Source organism: Nipponia nippon, unplaced genomic scaffold, assembly GCF_047370975.1.
Source record: "Nipponia nippon isolate SJK-2023a ecotype South Korea unplaced genomic scaffold, ASM4737097v1 scaffold_10, whole genome shotgun sequence".
Classification (NCBI taxonomy): domain Eukaryota; kingdom Metazoa; phylum Chordata; class Aves; order Pelecaniformes; family Threskiornithidae; genus Nipponia; species Nipponia nippon.
In genome coordinates this window covers 37,326,115-37,346,921 of record NW_028262291.1, presented here as the reverse complement: position 1 = coordinate 37,346,921, position 20,807 = coordinate 37,326,115, and the positions used below count along the sequence as shown (strand labels likewise).

Here is a 20,807-nt window from a genome sequence, read left to right as displayed (position 1 = left end):
TCCTACAGCGGAATTCTGGGGACATAAGAAAAAAAAATAATCTCCCAGAATGCCTGGTTGGAGCATTTATTTACCAGGTGATGGGACTCCCGAAGAATAACTTGATGAGGATTTGCGCCTGTGGGACTTGAATACAGATACTACTTGGAACTTGCCTGCTCGATTTGACTGGTCAATCATAGGCTGTACTATTCTTCTTCTGGCATTAATAAACCTGCAACAGAATACAAAGAATAGAAGTCCTTTCATCAGCTTGCTTCTGTGTTTTGAGAACACCTCTGCTTTAAAGCGGACAGGATTGTAGCGCGGTGCGGCAACGCGTTTTGCTTCGCGTTGCTTTTTTAACAGAGTATAATTTCACTTTAAAGGATTTTCCTCTAAGTGCTCAGAAATTGTAACCAGTAACACGCTTATCTTACTAGCCAGCTTAAAGCTGGATTTGCTGGGCGGCTTTGAACAAGCAAATGCGACCGAAAACTTGTGTTAAAAGACAATTGTTTCTTTAACTCCTTCGAGTGGCTCAGAACCTGGTTAAAGTTCACAGGCTGGGAGACTTTTTTTCCCCCTCTCCATCCTAGGGATCCAGCTACCCTTGCAGCTGGCCATAAATGAGGACCAGGCTTTGCCACTCCGTGCTTTCACAAGGTATCGTTAGGTCAGCAAAGCCATCAATTAGGCTGTCTGAAGTTTTATCGCCAGTGCAGCAGCAATAAGTGCCGGCCCAGAAAGACTTCTGCTCCTCTGCAACTCCTGCCGATGGAGCCCGTAAAGGCGGGGGTCGTCAGGAGGTCAGTGCCAGCTGGGGGCGACCTCGGCGGCCCAGCGAGCGGGGACACCCCGCGCCCGCCCTAAACCCAGCCACCTTTCAACTCGTTAGAAACCCCCGGTCGCAGGTACATGTGGTTAATATTAGGCCCAAAATAGCCTTTTTTTTCTTCTTTTTTTTTTTTTTTTATCTCAAACCAGGGCGGTTGCTGAGGCTTTTGAGCACTGGTAAAGGCGGTTAGTTGGCTGCGGAGCCTGGATTTAATTTTGCTGGTAATCCAAAAATAAGTGCTTGCATATTTCTTATTAGCTTAATGCGCAGCGATCCACATCAGCACAAGCTAAGCCAAATTAATTTCCCTAAAATAATTTTAAAACCTGCCTATTCGCAGAGTTTCTTTCAAACCAGGGCAATTTTCTGTCACTCAGGAGCCACGCTTGTTTTTGTCCCCCTTCTTTGTGTTTGAGAACACTTCGGAGCCTTTGCGCACGTTTTGTGTGCTATTTCACAGCTCGGCCTTTCGGCTGGTGACCCTTAAGGAGTGCTAATGAAGTCGAATACTAGTCTTTAATCCTCTTCAGAAATACTAACATGCCCATCATCCAAAACAGCCTCCAATAATTGCCATTGGGCCCGATCCAATGCCTAGTGAAGTCTTTCAGTCAGTTAACTGAAAACTAAGTTCATCTGCTCATTTAGTAAATTGCTAGCCTTTATATAGCATCAACTCCACAAGGCCTTTTGTCGTGCCTCCCTCCCTCCCTCCCTCCCGCCCCCCGGTTAAATTCCTCCGCAGATAATAAAAGACGGTTGCACACCTTCGATCGCATCTTCCATAATCACAGTCGTGGAAATTTCATTAGACAGATGCATAAATGCTACAAGTAACACTAAAGGGCTCTTTTGCATCTCTCTGTTTACATCCAAAAGACATTCTTTATTCTTTAGGAAAAGTATAATTCAGTTGTCAGAAATGTCATCCTGCCTCAGAATTAGTCATGACTACAGGTATTAAAATAAAAACTCAGACACAGTCGATGTACTTGTTTATTCCCTTCTGACTGCGGCACGGGGAAGGCATCTCCTACCCCGACGCTGTGATTTCGAGGCGCGTTTCCACCCTCAAAGACAAAGGTCCCCGATAGGACTTCATTTGCTGAGCTCCTTCCCAGGAACGTTACCGCGCTGACCAAATGGGGCCTGACCCGAACCTCCTCCGTCCAGCGCGCCTTTTATCAGCTAAAGTTAAGGCCAATAGAGATTAACAGGAAAGCCTGATAAGACTGTTTTCTCTTCTCCTATGAGCTTCTAATGGTGTATACAGATGGCAAGGTTTTAAAGAATGGAATGAACGCTTATTTAGGCCTGTAAAAAATCACAGACAACAGAAACATCCCCCCACATGCGCGGGCTTTCCATCTTACTAACCCCTTTTCTTCCATCAGGCCACTCTTCAGGGAAACCAAATTGCTTTTTTGTTTTTTATTTAAACCCCAACCACTTTTATTATTTACATCTGGTGGTCCCCTTATTTATGTCCCTCTCCACTTCCCGGCACACACACCCCGGCTCACAGGGCTGCGAAGCATTATGGGCCTTGGCTCTCAGCGGGAGAACTCGACACTGTCTTCAAACAAATAATTAAGGGGAAGGTTAAAGGTTCACCCAGAGGTCATATCTTTGGATACTCCTCAGAAAGTTTACATTAGTAAGAAATGGGTGCCCTCTGAAGTGTTCTTTCAATGGGCTCGCACAACAAGGCAGAGCATTAAGAAAATTCTAAGTCCTGAAGGGTTTCAGGTGACAACTGCTTTACCTCCGCCAGCAGCAGATTGGGATACTTCACTCCAGTCTTACATATTCCACTGCCACCACAGAGTAAGCCTTTTGGGACGGGTGTTGAAAACCCAGTCTTGCCCAGCCGTTCACTCCCGAAAGAGCTTGGCCTTATTTTATTCCGCTGGTGTGAATAAAGCCAGCCCTTCACTGCAAACTCGACATGGAGGCAATTCACTGGTTGTTTTGGAAATGAGAGTTAAAGCCCTAATAGTGAGTCCCCCAATCTTTGTTTCCCTACAGAAAAAAATTGCCATAAAAGTGATCACATTTGTCCAGTAAATCTTGCAAAAAACAGTGCTTGGGTTTGATTTCTGATTTCGTTATTTCTCCATTTTTCTTTTGCAGATCTGCATAACTGCAGGTGCAAATGATGTCCTCTAGACCAGCAACACTTTGTCTGAAGAGAAGATACACTGTCATATACTTAGAAAGATATAGGAGCACAGAGGCTGTAGGCATCCAGACCATTTTGAAATTCCATTTCTACAGCTCCTCCGAAAAATCCTGTCCATAAACGGCATCAGTTATACCCACCAACGGGTATGTCTGAAAAATTACATATGAAATTATTTATATTTGCAAAATTGCAGGTGCAAACCAGACATACATTTCAGGTGAAGCTAAAAATTAGATCCTAGTTGCATTAGCAGTAGCTACATCATGTAATGCATCAGCACAATTGGTAGACAAGGGCACAGAATGCAGCATTTGTGGATTATTATTTATTCTTTATATTGCCCCATAAATATGCACAGTGCATAATAGAGACGTAGAAACCATAGTCCCTGCCCTAGCCTCTACATTTTTTCGAGGGCTTTTTTTGAATCCCTCAGGGAGCCATCTCCAGGGCCAAAGTGAAGCAAAATACAGCCTTTTGCGTTGCAGAAACACTGCGATGTTATTTTGGCACAAATGTCTTCAAAAGGCATTAAGAGACAGGTGAAAAAAGAGAACACCAACGCCACTATTTCCAGCATTATTTGGAACCCTATAAAGGAAGAATTCACAGCCCTGTTCCTGACACTAATTGCCTGCCTTGTTCCTACCCTTCACCCAGAGGCCAAAGATTGAATGGCCTGAAAAGATGAGTAAAATCTATCAACGAGACATGGATTTCTTTGTTACTCTTCTGTTAATAGTAATTCCTATTACTTGGACGATAGCAGCAGTTAGAGGACCCAGTAAAGCTCAGTCTTACTCCACCCCGTGCTGCACAAGCACGCTGCCCAGGAGAACTCAGGTTTCCAGGCAAAGCCTTGGGGGAGAGGAGAGACGCCTTCTCCCTGCTTGTGAAGGGGAACGGAGACAGAAGGAGATTAAGTGACAAGGCCAAAGTCATACAAGAGATCTTTGGCAGAGCCACACACCCAACATAGATTTCCTCAGTCCTCTTTCAGCACTCCTACAATCTGCTATCCATATGCTATCTTTCCTTTGTTCCCTCAGCTTAGCAGCCAGGCACACTGGCAGGGGACTGCAAAGAGAGCTCCCACTGCCACTGTTTGTGCCTTACCTGCTGTGTAGATAAAGAGGGGTCATCAGCCTCCAGGGCTGTGAGGCGATACCTTCACAAACTCTGCATTCATAGGGTACTGGGTCCTCATTCCAGAATGATAAATGAGGTGTGTAATGTTGAGAAATACATGTCATTGACATAGTACCTTTAATGAAAATCTCACTTCCAGCATTTTGTAAGTGACAGATTACTGACCTCGCTTATTCAAACAATAGCCATTTGAATCGAAAGAAGGCTTTTGCATCTTCTGTTTTCCTTTAATTGCCACCTAAAGCAGCCACATATATCTCCTATAGCCAGAGCCTGTCTTTCTCACACAAGTAGTTCCGGTAACTTTTGTGGGACAATTTATGAAAGCATGACAAACAAGATTTGGCTCAAGATGCACAACAATATGGACTTTCAAAAGAACACACTTCATTTTTATCTGCTTCCAGCAAAAACCAGTAGAGCAGTAAAGGTATACTAGTGAATATGCAATGTATTCTGGTGATTTGGTAGCCCCAGTCCTAATTGGTTCTTGCCATTGCTAATTAGCATGACAATATAATCTAAATATATGCATTTAATTGCATCTCTTCAAACAGAGCCTTGGTTTTCTTTGTCCTAAATAAACATGTATTCTGTATTTTATAGGAAGTCCTGTAATTAATCTTCTTTATATATTTATCATATTTTATCTCAAGTCATATCAAATGACGTTAAACTCGCATTTACATAATACATTTTATTTTTATAATAAATGATGTTCAGATAAAATCGCAGAGAGATATTTCTGCAAAGTGTAAAAGAGAATAAGCAGCAAACAGAGATCTCTTAGTCTGCTTGCTCAAGTCTGGCACATCCAAAAATAATTTTGCTGTTGTTTCCACCGTCTTTTTTATACATACTGTACAAGTATTTCAAAACACTGTGACCACTCCATAACTGAATCCGAGTATGATTAGTTCTTGAAATGAACTGTTAGTGGCTGTGCTGATTGGTAATCAGAATTAGAAACATCTCCAGCTTCACTCTATGGCTAGCATGGAAAATTCACTTTAGGTCCGTAGGGTCACAACAGATTTTGTTTCAGGAGGATGAATCGCATGAAAGCTTAGGAAACTACAAGTCATCCCCAACTTGGGGTCTAATCTGAACTCAAGCACAGAGTGGTATTTAACTCCAGTCACTTGTCTGTATGTCTGGTATCGTCTGTGAGATGAACTGGTGCACACCTGAACCAGTCCCCTGCAGCAGATCGCTCCTTCTGAGAGCCTGAGGGACAACATGGAGCCACCACGTACAACTCAAAACTTTTCAGTATCAGTCTTCAATCTGGATTTCCACTTAAAATATCCATCCCAGAAAATGAGGTTTTAAAATATTGCATTTATTTAACAAACCAGCCACTGCATAAATGGGTTCTCAATCCTTTATGTGAAAAACACAGAAATAAACAAATTTGTGAGACGAATTCACAATTAGTTCTCTAACAGGATTAATGACAAGGATAGGTTTGCCTCAATTTAGATTTTAGCCCAGGAAGACACTTCTGCTCTTTCGCTTGAAAACAGAGATACTGAATGAACGTTGTCAGAGGCTTAGTCATAGAAATACTAAAAATAAAAGTAACAACAATAACAACAATAATGTAGGGTTAAAATTGTTTATTGTCTGTCATCTGAATATAAAGCCTAATTTTCAAAAATTGTAGGTACCCAGAGGAACAGTCTAGCCAGATTTTTCAAAAACCTGCCAAATCTAGGTGAGAAGCTCGGCTCGTATTAAACCTAGGTAAATGGGAGCTGAGCTTGATGAATAAATGGGGTTTAAGCACCTGCTTCAATGTTTTGATGAGTAAGAGCCTAAGAATGCATTCTAAAAAATAATCCGAATGTTTTCACCTTGGATGGGAAAATAAATCTTTGCCTAAATGATATTTCAGTATTTGGGCTATGAACATGTCAGTGTTTAGCTCAAGAGTATATACTACACTGATCCCTTGTTGCTCAAGAATGCCCTAATTTGGAAGGGAAAATAACCAATGAAATACTATATCTAAGTCACAAAAAATGTTTTCATAAGTAGCCTAGAAAATTACTTCTTTCCCAGGCTGAAAGAATCATTTCAGAAATCTTGAGCAGATCAGAGCAGCCTGAAAGAATGCATTAGAAAAGACTAATTTGCAGAAACACTTTTATCAATATACACCCCCCCGCCTTTACAGCAGTCTTTGTCTATCATCACCCAAACTTTTATCTGAGCAAGTAAAATCTAGTTATCTTAGTTTATTCAACTTCTCCCTCCAATATGTATTCTAAACTGACAGAATTAGGTTTAGGCGTCCTTCTGTACATGTGTGTACAAAAATAGATGAAAAAGCCCTTGTTTATGCTTCACTGAATCTATGCCGCACCTGGTTACCAACTCTTATTTGCAGCATTCCTTATAGGAAATTAAAAAAGCTGAGTTAGTCACCTGGAAATGAGCCATCTAAACAAGGCTTCCCTAAGTGGTGAATATTGAGAAATGGAGTGACTTTACACGATTGGTTTTGAGAGGAAGAGGGAGGGAGGGAGGGACAGGCAGGTTCATTCCCTGACAAAACTTCACACAGTTTTGGACAGCCTTGTTAGCAAAGGGGGGTTAGGGGCTGTTTAAACTGATTTTCTTAAGCTAATTTAGACATCTCACATCTGTCAAAGGTGTGATTCAGAGGACCTAAGTCAGCACCCACGTTTGGTGGAGAGAAGGCTCCAGAAGATGACAGAGAGCAACTAAGCTGGGTGCCTGAGGCAGCCCGTGGCAGGCGCTAACCGTCCCGAAGACCTCTGCCGCATCTTGTATGTTTATGTTGGAGCTCCTAAAACTACGTTATGCCACTCGGAGCTGCCAATTGTTGGAAATCATGAGTTTGCCCGTCCTGTAACTGTGAGACTGTCCTAAAAAATCAGAAATCTAAACAGCGCTCTTCTCGGTGTTTACTTTGCGAGTTTTTCAGTCATTGCGCCACATTTTTAAAGTGCTCTTCTCAGCCACAAAATCTAGAAACGTGCTTGAAAAGATTCTCACGTAACCATTGTCTCCTGGAGCTGGGACCTCGAGTTAACATGAAATAACTTGAGCCTTGTGATAATATCATGAGAATTGGCAAGACGGCATCTATTCACCTCAGAGAAAATCCGTCTTGTTAAACATGTAACTCTTGGTTACCAGGTTACCTCTTGGGAGCGTGGGGAAATGATTTGGCTCTGCCAAGGAAGGACCTGGTGCCTGTCACGGGGAGCCTCGGCACTGCAGCACGAGGCCCACGGAGCCACCCTGCCTTCGCTCCTGGGGCCGGGGCCGGGGCTGGGGCCTGGGGCAGGACCCTTTCCCTACAATGAAGGCAGACGTCCAGGAGGCCCCAGTCACAGTCGGGTCTCCCCAGTGCTCCCCACGAACCTGGAGGCCCCCTGGCCACCTGGCTCCCCTGCCGGCCTGCGCCCCGCTGCCCCCATCGGCCTCGCCACCAGCCCAGGCCCGTGAGGGCCCAGCGCCACGGCCAAAGCCAGCCTGCGCTTGGGGTCGGCACCCACTCACGCTGGCAACAGAAGAGCTGCCGCTCCCTGCTGCAAAACCGGGCTCGCCCCGAGCTGCAGCCTGCGGTGGCCCCAGGTGAGGCCTCCCGCTGTGCAGCGGGGCGCCATGAGGTGGGGCCAGAGCACCGCTGCCGGGCCGGGGCCGGGGGTGCCGCTGCCCCAGGGCAGCGCTGCCTCCTCTGCGCCCGCGGAGCCAGGTAGCGCTGCGGCCCTGCTCTGGGCTCACTTGGCGGAACGGCGGGGGTTGCGCTGCCGCGGGCAGCAGCACGCCGCGAAGCCCCGCGGTGAGCGAGGGCGGGCGGGCGGGCGGGCGGCAGGTAGGTCCGTCAGCGGGGAGGGGGCGCGGAGCTCCCGCTGCCCAGCCGCCCGTCCCGCGGGCGGGCGCCGGTGTCCCTGCAAGCGCTCGGGAAACCTGAGCTGGGGTGGAAAAGTGTCACCCCGGGTTCCCCCGGGCTCCTGGCGGGTAGCAGGCGCCTTGCCGTGCACCCAAGGCACCTGAAGCCGCCTAACACACCCCGGCGGTGGCTGCGGCTCTTCCACGAGGGCCGTCAGATTATTCATATACGGTTATTTATCATGCGCCGTAAAAACGATCTTCTAAAGTTACTTGAAAGGAAGGGAGGAGACAAACAGACGTACTTCCTTAGCTATTCATATCTTACAGATAAAATGCAAAGTCAATAGACATAAGCTGTAGTATATAACCTCATCCTGTACTTGATTTATTGCAGATGGGAATCAACTAGAAACTGAATCACTTTGAAATTTTTACTACTGACATTAAAATTCCAGGTTTGTATACATACCTCTTGTGGAGATGCGAAATACAATTTAGCTAATTTGGCGTGCGCTTTGATTTGCTAGCACTTAGACATCCATGTTAAAGGTAGATAACAGATCTCCTATAAAATCTTAAGTAACTCATGCGTTTAAAGATGTGTTAATTTATCATCTTAAACTCATAGGAAAAGATTTTCAAAACTAATGAGAGTCCAGCAGTCTTGAAAACACAATCAGCTTATCTAGCTTCTTACATAGGAGTTGAGGGGCCTCGTTTTAGGTAACTTTTTTTTAAAAAGTGTAGTTTTCTAATAATATCACATTGAAGTATTTTACACAACTTTTTAACTGTTTCATATTAAATTTTTTAGCCAATTCTAAATTGACCCAAAAAGGAGAGCTGTCAACAAATTTAACATCTGTTTAACTTCCCTGATCAAATTAGATTAAGGCACTAATTCTCCTTCTTACTTTTCAGTGGAAACTACCTAAGTAGCAACTTGCCAAAAATGCATAAAGGTGTTTAGCAATCATGTACTGGGTAGGTTTGAAGAGATCAAGGTGCAGTCACGTGTCCTGGGCTATGGATATCTCTGATTAGCTTGTCATCTACTCTGAAGAAGATGTAGCCCAACTCTCCTATGCTATGTAACAGGCCAGCTGTTAGCTGTCTGTCAAGCACCTAAAGTGGACAAGTAGTCCAGGAGCAAAAATGTCACTCCTTTGATCTGGCAAGGAGCAGCTGCTGATTTATAGAGTAGGACTTTGTTCTTCCGTTCTATTTTACTTTCTTTCCTAAGGCAGAACCACAAAATCCAGCAGAAAAAAAAAAGTGCCGTTCTCTGCAACATCAACAAGCTCTGACAACTGCAACAGGGCTTTTCTTGGCCCTAACAAAGCTCTCAGGCATCTCCTTTGACGCTCACCTTTTTTTTTTTTTTTCCTTCTTCTTTTTGCAATGCGGTAGTTATTGTTTAATTCAGCTTCTGTAAATGGAATGGACTGTGGCCAGCAAGCCTGGGGCATAAACACACCTGTATGAAAGAAGCCTTATTGTAGCAACCATCTACAACCAACCTGCACATGCACTACCAGATCGTGAGTTCAGAAGGAATGTTCCATTTTCCCTGACAGTAAATTTTGCCTTAAGATAACAATTTTTTTGTACTCGCTGTCCTGTCTTGACCATGAAGCTTGTACACTTTTTCATTGTTATTAAAATCTGAAGGAAAAAAATATGTATTTTTCTACCTGTCAACCAGCAGACCTCAGGAAACTGGATCCGAAGAGCCCACTTTAAAAAAAACACAGCCAAAATATATGTATAGAAACACACTGCTGAAAGTTTGAGAACTACCAATCCTAAAGATGCCTGTTCCGTTTCAGAGACAGCGATGCAGTCACAGCCACCTCCAGCTTATACTGTTACAGATTCTCCTCAAGAAAAGCATTTTGCAAAACAAGTGCTCAGTAAGAAATAGCATTTGATGCAACTAACCAGACTGCGGCACTGCCAGCCCAGAGTCAATGCTCCGTTCAGTTCCCTTAGACTCGGAAGGTGCTGAGCAGATTCTGTGAGGTGATCAGTCACTACACGGGCTGTTAAACTCCTGCCTCACCCATTGGAATAGCGAGGGAGTTTTCCTTTATTTCCTTTCTGATCTGCTTTCAAGTTTATTAGCTAAAAAAACAAATCTACGGGCCACAAGAAAAGGCTGCAGTATAACGCTGCTGAGCAGGAGAGGAGTGTCTTGTGCGTTTACAGATGGGGAAGGGAACCACACAGCAAGCTGTGTATTTGACCCTGGTATGTGTCTATGCACATGCTGTGTTCACACTTCTTTATACTGTAACTTTAAAAACAGACAAAAAGGATTACAAAAACAAAGATGGGAAGAGGTGAAGGTGGTGGGGGCGACATCATGACTAGAAGGTCTTTTGCATATATGTTAGCTTGTGGAAATAAATAAGAACTATTACAGCCAGGGCCCTAAGGGAGGCAGGAAAATGATGATGTACAGGATAGTATAAAATGATATATTAAAAACTGTGCTGTCAGTGGAACAATAGAATATTAAGCAAAAGTCCATAATAATTGGCAGATATTTAGCTGTAGACATCTTTCTCTGGTTGGTGGGTACTAAAGTATACGTGAGAGGAAAGAGAACTAGTTAGGCAATTAGAAGTAATGGGCATAAATAATACACTATGTATAAATACATCCCCCCCCCTCCCATGTTATAGCTCTTATCCAGATACACCTAATCACTTCTCAGTAAGTCATACCTACATGCTGGTATCCCTTGTGTTTCACTCTTTCCACTGTCTGGTTACTGGAGATTCTGCTTATGTAAATCTTCTTTCTTTCTGTAGGTGCAGAATCATGTTCTTTTTTTCCCTTTAATTATTCCCGTACTCGTGGCAAGCCTTTATCAAATGGCTAAGTAGCTAAAGATGTGTCAACACCACAGACACCATGAGCCTGCAGCCTGCCATGTTATAGAATACGTGCTCCACAGTGACTGAAGGTATTGGCAGCACAAGTGCGGGACAGCTATATTGTTTGTGTGCTAAAATGAAGACGTAATCATGCAGATCTTCCCAGTGTCACACTAGTGAAGCTTTTACTCTGACTCATGCCATTTTGTGTTCTCTGTATCCCACAGGAATCAGGGGAAAATGCTCTAAAAATGTTTTTGGGGGTTTGTTAGTATATGAATGTGTTTTATGTATCCTCGTGTCTTACTTACTTTAAGCCAAACTGGTTTGGAATCATGGAATGGAAAAATTAAAAGATCTCCGTGGAGCCGTTTCCTCAGCCTATCACTCCATATGCCAGGCTCCCATACTCTCTGACCAGTGTTTCACCCCGCCCAGGGCTGAGCTCTTGCTCCCCAGCCTACCTTGCTGGCTCACCGGAGATAATTGCAAAGTACAGCTGGCAAGTCAGCGATAAAGCTTGCTGGTGCTCTGCAGGGGTCCTAGATGGCCAGATATGCTATGATTAAGGACATATATGTGAATGTTACACCATTTCTTTTCTCTGCTGTTTTCATTCTTCTGAACAAGCTAAGGACCGAAACTGGGAAGGTTTGTGCTTTCTGAAGCACTTGAAAGGTTGGGTTCTCGTGATTTCAGTACTCAGCTGGCTTATGGGCAGAGCAGAGCACTGGAGGAACCTGTGCTGAAGTGCAGCACGTTTCAGTTGTTGTTGGCTTCCCCAGCTAAAGAGGGGGCTATTAATGTATTCTTCTTTCTTCTGTTAAAGGACGGGTAGCTGGAGAAGTCTCTCTTAATGTAGTCACTGCCACTTAAATATCTCATGTGAAAATTAAATCATACCACAAAAAGAAACTTGAAACTGAGCACATATTTCTTCAATGAACTGGCCAGTTCTGTAATGTGTTCCACTATCCCATATTTTGCATACAATTGAGATATCTGTTATGAAATGAAACCCAATCTATATAACCTATCTAATATTTATCTTTCTTTATGAGAGCAGTTTGGAAACTCTGTGTGTGATCTTACATAATTTTAATAACTGGTTGCTGATGGATTTCAATATTAACTCTGACTGTTCTGACTGGTAGGGTGTTGAGGCTTAATTTTCAGGAGAATTTCACTAATTGTTCCTGCACTGCGTAGGGATGAAGGCATCTAAGAATATGTGTATAAACCTGCATTTGAGCCCACAAAACTGGTAATTGCAGGGCCATATCCAACAATGCTGATCACTTCAGCCTGGTCTAGTAAAGCACTCAGATGTATAAGGAAAAGTTTCAAAATGACCAAGTCCTATTATCAAAATCATCATAGGCCCTGTAAAGCTAATCCTAATGTTCAGTGAAATTCTGAGTTAGAAGGCAAGATTAGCAAAGGGATGTTGACACTGGTGCCTAAATTGTAGATGATCTGCTCCCAAGGAAATTCCTGCCTCCGGTTAGATGTTCCAAGAATCACCAGAAGGTGGGCTTAGATACCTAACTACATTTTTTTGGAAAAAAAAAAAAAAAAAAAAAAAGCCCTTACTTAACACTGAAAGTGCCTACATTCTTTAGGCATGTAGATTTCTACTTTTTAACACCCCATCCCATCATCATTTTTGCTGCTGTGTATATGCGTAACCTAACAGTGAGTTACTTTCTGCTGTAACCATGTTCTGTCTCTGAGTTAGAGGAAGACACTTATGTCCAGTCAGGATTCCTAAGGATCCCTTTAGTGAGACAGACATCTTAGGACAGGTCTGGTCTTTCTTATAACAACACAGATAAAGATCTCTTTCCTTTATAGCTGGCACCATAATTATTTGACTATTTATCTGGAAAGAAGTTTTCCCTCCCTATCCTGCTTGATTTGGAACAAAGACTTGAACATAGGTCCATCACATCCTAAAAGAATATCTGAATCACCCAGGTATTCAGTACAGTGAACAAAGCCCTTTCAGTTCTCATTCTGAAGATGTTCCACCTGAAGTAAGTAATTATACAGCCATAATTAACCAGCACTTAACTCTCACACATCTGAAGTTGGAGCCCTAACCAAGAGGCTATACAGTCAAGCCCTTGTTCTTATTTAATTTTGTTCTACTGACTAGTCGTTACATACGCAACAGAACTGGTAGTCAGGAGAAAAGGCATGATAGTGAAGAAGAGTAAAGATGGAGCATTATGTTCAATAGCCCATTGATTGGGAAACTCAACTCACTTGGAACAGTTAAGACATTGATTTAAATCAAGACGAAGAGAAGACCTGCAAACATATATCCTATTTAACAAGTGAATTTTCTAGCCAATGAGCCATTGAGTATAGCACTCCCTCTACCCCGTTTGCCTCTTTTGTGTAAAGCTTGGTATGGCTGATGTATGACAAGAACTTTGGCTGGATTTGGCCCCTGGGGAGATACACTGAGGCAAGGCTGATTTTGTGTTGAAAGTTGTGTGTCACTCTGGAACATGTTACTGTCTATTTATCACCATATGTGTATTTGTTTTCCTATTCCTCTGTCCTGGAGGTCCTTTCTATGTAAAATAACCATGAGCAGGATAACATCTCACTTTTCGGTACTGCTATGGTTACAGTTCCAAATTTCTCAATTATATCCCGTTCCAGGCAGTTTTGTGCATGCTCACCAATGGAAACAAGTATATGTGGACCAAAAGATTTTAGGCGTCTCGGGACTGGGCAGCAGCTAGGTGATGATGCTGGAAAATTCAGTGATGGGCTAAAGCTAAAAAATTAGCTTAAACTAAAGATCGCAAGGTTTGTGCTTGACACTCATATGCAACTCAAATGATATACATATCTAACAGATATATTCATGAGGCAATATTTTGTAAAATATGCTACACATCTTTTATTGTGGCTTAATTGGTTTATAAGCCAATATTGTAACAATACTTTCATAAGAATTTCAAGCCAAGTTTTAGAACATTTTTAACCACCCTTTGAAAGAAACACAAAATTTAAGGTCAATAGAAACATTATGTAAACCAAAAATAGCCTGTGAAAAGAGAAAAAAAATGCCCCAAATTCACAGGCAGCATCTTCAAGCAAAGCAGTTCAGCATTGTGCTTGTGTGCATAAGAATTTAAAAATAAATTTGATAAGAAATTAACTATAAGTAGAATAAACCCAATGTTTTCATTCTCATTCAGTGTCCAAACTGAAGAAAACATAGGAAGACAAATCAGTAGTTAGAAGAGGGAAAGTTATTCTTTGCTTTTCACTTGAATTACTAAAATTATCAGACATGTACATTCCTAGGAACAATACACATTTTTAATTTGGTAGTGAAAATCCTGTAATATTTAACTGTTTTAGAAATCAAATATGCCTTTTTATATGTAAACTTGTAAACTTGCATCCATGTAAAACAGAATAATGAAGGCAACAAATGCAGACACCCATTCGGATGAACTGGTAAAGGAGAGTTAGTTTCCATTTCCTTTTCTTGATTCTTCCCCAGTTGTTATATTCAGTCTTTCCAATATGACTATATTATCATCCACAAAATTTTTAGCATCATCGTAATCATAAAAGATATACTTTATATCTTTATAAATCACATGAGGCTTAGCAGACCCTGGTAATGCCACATCTGCTTTAATCCTAGTAAATTCTAGCCTAAGACAGCATAGCCTGTGGTGTCTCACCTGAGTTCGCGGAGACATTTCAGGAAATGCATTAGCTCTGTGAGTCAGTGAAATAAATACAAACAAATATAGTGGTCAATAGCCAAAGAAAAATTTAGCACTCTAAATGGGTTTTGACAGAAGCCTGAGTTGAAAAATCCAGCTGTATTTTATGTATGTCCCTTAACCACCAGTCAGTTCTGCTGAGATGAGCGGTCCAATTAGCTGCCTAATTTTTGGTGCCTGATACATGTGTTCGCAGTCAAAAAAACCCATGTATCTAGAGGACTGGTCTTCCTTTGGTCCAATAAACTAGGGTCTACAAAACAACAAATATGAAAACATCTTAATGTCAAATTCCACATCCTAATTTGAAAGAAGAATCTCACAGTTGCAAGTACCTTATTGCTGGGACAAATTTGATGCAAAGATGTGCAGATAAGATGGGTGCCTACACTTTATTTTCAGGTGTGCTAAATACAGGTGAAAAATTGGTAACTGAAAATTTTTGTGGGCATGTTTTGCATCTGGACCAAAAAAAAACATTTCATCCTTCTGCCAAATTTATCCCAAGTGCTACCTAGATCATGCTCTGGTTTTCCAGTACAGCACAGTTCTATAACAACTGCTTAAGCATGCCATACAGTATTAATCTTCCTCATGAACTCAGTCCCAAACCAGTTTCCATGGAGAGAAATTAAGAGGTATGTACAGGCAAAGGAGAAAATATATGGCTAGCCAATGATACAGAAAGGCTCTTTAGCTACAGAAAGGCTCTTTAGATGGGAGCTATGGTAGAGAGGAAGGATTTGTCAACTGAGATTTCAGAGCTGAGGGGAGGGCAGCATTAGACAGAGAGTAGAGAGGAGAATATGAAAAAAAAAGAGACATCTATGTTGAAGTAGACTTTGACATTGTTTTAAAAAAGACAATTTTGAAATTGATCCAGAAAAGGATGGTGGAAGGCTGCTGAAGTGCCTAAAATAGGAGGTAATTTTGATGTGTGTGTGAGAAGGAAGCATCAGCATTTGACACATTAGGAGGGGGAGATGAAGGACTGGGACTTAGAGTCCTGAGAGAAGGGGACTACAATATTCAAGGTGAGAAGAGACGAAGGCAGAAGCGAAAGAGACATATTGCTGAAGTGGAAATAGGAAGAGAGGCAGGCACTGGAGGTGTGAGAGAAAGAGCAACACTAGGAAATGTGTGTGGATTTTGGGCAGTGGGAATAAATGTGTGAGGAGTCCTAGATGAGTATAGAGGAGCAAGACTCGTATTTAAGAATGTCTGAGAGTAATGTTGCTCTGGGTTTGCTGTCAACTTTGTTCGCCAGGTTATAAACCCATCTATATAAAATGATACTATCTAGAACACAAACTTCTTTTAAACAATCTCTGTTTATTGTAATAGTTTGTTAGCCAAGCAATCTCTGCAGTAGCTGCAGCTGTGGCTTGTTCCATCTCATCAGTAATTTTAACTCTCTTCTAGTCATTAGTGTGAAGATTGTCACAGTATTTGAAAATGACAAATACACTTTCCTCCCAGTCCTTGAGTTCTATTTTGTTTGAATGGACTATGCGTCCTTTAACATCTAAATAATTTGCCCTGAGAATCATCAAAACATAGCTATGCTTTGGAACAGAAGATGTGAATATGGTTCTGATAAAGCTCTGCAATGCTTATTTTAAAAAAATGTAGCTTTGAACAGCTTACGATCATCTGTAATCTATATCTTTCTCCATAATATAGTCCAAAGATCCAAGTCCTGAAGTACTGTGCAACTGTGTGAGACGGTGGCCACTACATCTCATGAGCTGTTTCATCCTCACTGTTTGTTGCATGCGCAGCACCGAGTAGGCTTTTACTTATGACTGCTTTAAACAGTGCCTGCCTGCCCTATGACTTTCCAAAAGACCCCAGGATGAGGTTAGCACGATAAAGAGCTTGATTTCTCTAAGCAACAGTCATTCAGACTGACAGCACCCATTCATTTACTGGAGACTAAACAAAAAATATAAAAAAAGAAAAAAAAAAACCTCAACTGTTGGACTTAATGACTCCTGAAAGGGCAGCTACACTATCATTACCACCAAGTGCATACAACCTGAGCTTGATGTTGGCCTACTTAAAATTACTATTTGTTATGAAGGGTTGGCAAAGCAATTTATAAAATGATGGGGTAAAAGTAAGAGAAGCCCCATTAAAAGCTTTTTCTTTCCTTTAAATGAGAGTGAACAGAGTAGGACTCTTAGAGTTTGACCCACTTATTACCTTTGTACATTTGTCTTTATTAACATCTATTAACTGATTAGATTTCCCTTAGAAGTGATTGTGCATTGTTAGATAATTGTATTGATGTGGCTTCTTATTGGGGAAAGGTATTACATCCAAACACTTAAGACAGATAAAACCAGATGGATGTATCTGTCTGTCCATCCATCTGTCCACTCAAGAAGCCTTTGGGTATTTCTAGAGAATTTAAAGCAGTGGTGCAAGCCATAAACAAAAGGGGCATTTTTAAGAAGGAAAATACACTTAATTAAATAGATGTCAGAATGATTTTATTGTCAACATCCACAATATCCATGATACAGTGATGTTGTGTAATCGTTCCTATGGAATACTAGTTCTCAGAATCGTAATGAGTTGCTATTAGAAAAAGCAGGGACATATTATTAGCATCCCCACAGAGTTATCTTCTAAATTATTTATACTTGCAACACTTTCACGTAATGGCAGTTTTAAACTCAAGCAAACAAAGCAAACCACACAATAAAGAGAGGGGAAGAGAATTGTACAGAAACCCTTTCTGAATGCATCTAGTTCGAAAGGCGAGTCAAACAAACTAATCAGATTGTGTTTCCTACTCAAATCCTCACGAGGTTTGCAATAGACAGCATCAAAGCTTTTTGGGGTTGTGTCACCTTGATAAAGGCTTGAACGGCACTGTATCTGTTTTCTCTCTCACATCTAAAATGTAAAGGAATGCAACTTTGTCTGGTGCAAGTTTGCTTATTGTCTTTGAAATTCCACAGCGGACCCTCCACAAAAAGCTTAGCTATCAGAAGGGTGCAAATAACACCAGAGCCTTGTGTTACTCTTATGTTCATCCCCTAGGCTATGGTGCTAGGTTTGCACAGGAGTTGGGGGGGCAGCGGGAGGGATTGTTGTTTCCATACAAACTTAGCGTTGTGAATTACTGATTCTGCTTTCCACACTTGCTTTACTAATACACAGTGTAAAGATTAACACTTCAGGAGTCAACACTTTTCAGAAAAGTTGAGATGGGATGCCTTTTTTTTAAAAAAAAAAAAAACAACTTCGGCCAAACTCAAGTCTGCTCAGTGCAGAAAGGATTTGGGTGAAACTGAAGAAAAAATAGCTCAGACTCTAACGGTCTCCTGGTCTTAAACTGTTTGCATTTATGAACATATAAAGATCATCCTGTTCACTTTCCATTAACCAATCTATGAAATTTTGTCTTAACTGTCAAAACAAATTCCAGCTGAAATCACTGTCTTATTAACTTACTGAGCAGCTAAATTTGGTTACTTTAAAAACAAAGTTCTACCCCACGAAAAGGAAGAAAAAACATACGGCATGTTTTTTTCCCCCTGTAAAAGGAGCATGTAGCTAAATATTCTCAGCTTTTTGTCAGTCACAATACAATCAGGTTTTAAAAGTATCCAATTCTTCTGAGTGCCTCTTTTTCTGGGCATTTGAATTAAGGTACCCAAAATAAACACACAATGAAAATGGTGGCTTTTTTTTAAGCAAAATGACCCTTACATGTACTAAAAACCTTATTTGCCTTATGCTACTTCAGTTGCACACCAGCACCCTCATTGATAACTGTGGAGCTGCATTAGTTTAAAATTGGAGTAACTGAGTAGTGGATCAGGTCCTATAGTCAGACATATGTTTTCCACTAGATAATGGCTACTTATATATTTATGAATTTTAAAATGCTTTTCAATTCAACTATCATTGTTAGTATGTGCAGGAAGTAAAGAAGTAAATTGCAACCAAGCTTTCAGGGGTTTATTCCCTCATGAAGCACTTGTATTGCTAGTGTCATGGGAGGGCAACTGTATAGTGCCCTCTACATAATAAATGACACTGTTGAATATTCTTAATGTTTGTGTGTATGTGGTTTTAGGGACAGAGCTATTATCTGTTGGGTTTTACATTCCTAAATACTATGCCATCATTTATTTAACCCAGCTCCATGGAAAGTTTCAAGGAGGTTTAAAATAATCGGTACTCGGATCTATTCTGTCCTGATCACCCATAGAAACAGCGAGTACTCACAGGGCAATAAACAGCTTTCAGGCAAATGCGTAACTCCAGTGTCAATTGGAGTTATGTGCAGAGACTCGGAGCAGAAATAGTATATAGCTCTCCGTTCCTGAACGTGACAGTCATAATAAACCTTAACCTCGACATTCCCTGCTTTCCTCAACCACAGCTAAAAATGCTACGCACATTTATACCATCTAATGAACCAGACATTAAAAGGAAACCACAGATCTATACCAATAGATTATCAGGAAGAGAAGTGTGAAGTGCTCATTGTAGTATCATGTACTTACAAAGAGGAAAGACCTAATACATCATCATCGTCATCCTTCAGCAAGAGTAGGGGATAATCTACCAATGGAGGTCCCACCAGCTACTAAAATAACAGCTTGTAAACTGGATAGTGCAAACATACAATGCAAAATCCTAGGGGACAGAAACTGAGACTCACCGTGGTCAACCTGGAAAGAGAATGATGGATGCTTCTTTTACTCTTTGGTGGCAATACAAAGGAAGGACAGACTGTGGACTGAAGTAGGGGTTTGGATTCGAGTGAATCGTGTCTGGTTTCTGAATCTGTTTCTGTTCTCCAGATCTGAATCTATTATCTTTATTAACATGTATAAACCAATTAATTGTAGATAATGACTCTGATTATGAAAAGAAGCGAGAGGGTATAAGACTTGCTCTTTCAGAAGCAAGTAAGTAAAGAAAGAGTAGGAGTGAGTGGAGTTCAGAAGTGACTCCATTTCCACCCACACCTCCTGCAAGCCAGGGAAACAACCAGCACTGAAATGACAGCAACCTATAGCAGATAGTGGTCAGTAATGAATACATATCACCATAATGAGCAAGGGCAAAGTAGGGAACTCTGCTTTTGCTGTGCCTCAGAGACATATTCCATGCTATTCCTACAGCTTTACTAATCATCAAGCCCTTAGTCTACCTGACGGTCAGTTTCCTATTGGTTAATTATATTAATAATTATTTCTTCCCCATCTCACCTCTCATTTTCCTTATGTTGTCATGGTACATTTTCTATTGTTTTTGAGACAATTTGACAATGAAGGGCATGAAAATATCTAGATACTAATATATCCATGCCTTTACACTGCACAGGATTTACCTTCCTCTGATTGAAATTCTGATGATGGCTGAGGGCCTGATTGTACTAGCAACAATTATTAGAGTCTGGTTTACAATTTGTTCTGCAACTATTATTCACATGTAACTTTTCAGAAGTCTTTCTAAGATTTTTTGTGTGTGTGTGTGTGATAATTAGCCCAATATTTAAGAATTCTAATCTCATATAACTGTTCAATGAAAACACATATTTTCCTGTGAGCTAAAAATGCCTGGATTTCAGTTTTGGTTCTCAAAAGAATGTTATTGTTCCTGCAGGAGGTGCAATGGAACATAAAAGAGCACTTTACCTCACCATTAGAATCGGATGAATTTTTTTCTTCTTCTCTTTTTTCTTTAAGTGTTTAATTGATTATTGTTGGTTAGGTTTTTTTTTCTTATCATCTTTACCTTCTCCTGTAAGTGTGGATTTATTGCTTTTGGAAAATCTACAAAAAGAATGTTGTCCTCGTTGTGTGGTTTTGATTTCATATATTTAATTTCTAAATAAAAAATAAATGTTTTCAATTTCAGGACCCATTCAGTTAGCGGTCTCTCTTAAGGGACTACCAAAGAGGATGCCAATTAATTCTGACTGTATGATGTGTATTCCAAGACCCGCCAATTCACCTCTCACAAGCCCCAAAACAAATGCTGGTAACTGACTTTTGGCAGGTACTGATATGAACTGGACTAGAACACAGGGCTGAAATTGCAAATGTTTTGGTATATGAAATGCTTCCTTATCCATAAAATAAACACTGTACCAAAGTGGTAGCAGACAAATT

The 20,807-nt window shown here is 41.1% G+C and overlaps 1 protein-coding gene across 6 annotated transcripts in view; it reads right to left on the bottom strand.

The window, feature by feature from the left end:
* Positions 1 to 20,807, bottom strand: part of MEIS2 (Meis homeobox 2) — a 175,366-nt gene that overhangs the window by 6,394 nt on the left and 148,165 nt on the right. For all 6 annotated transcript variants that reach the window (XM_087746629.1, XM_087746633.1, XM_087746628.1 and 3 more), the window contains one exon: positions 156 to 214. In XM_087746629.1, the coding sequence (XP_087602755.1) occupies positions 156 to 214 (59 nt within the window). The remainder of the gene's footprint in view (positions 1 to 155; positions 215 to 20,807) is intronic.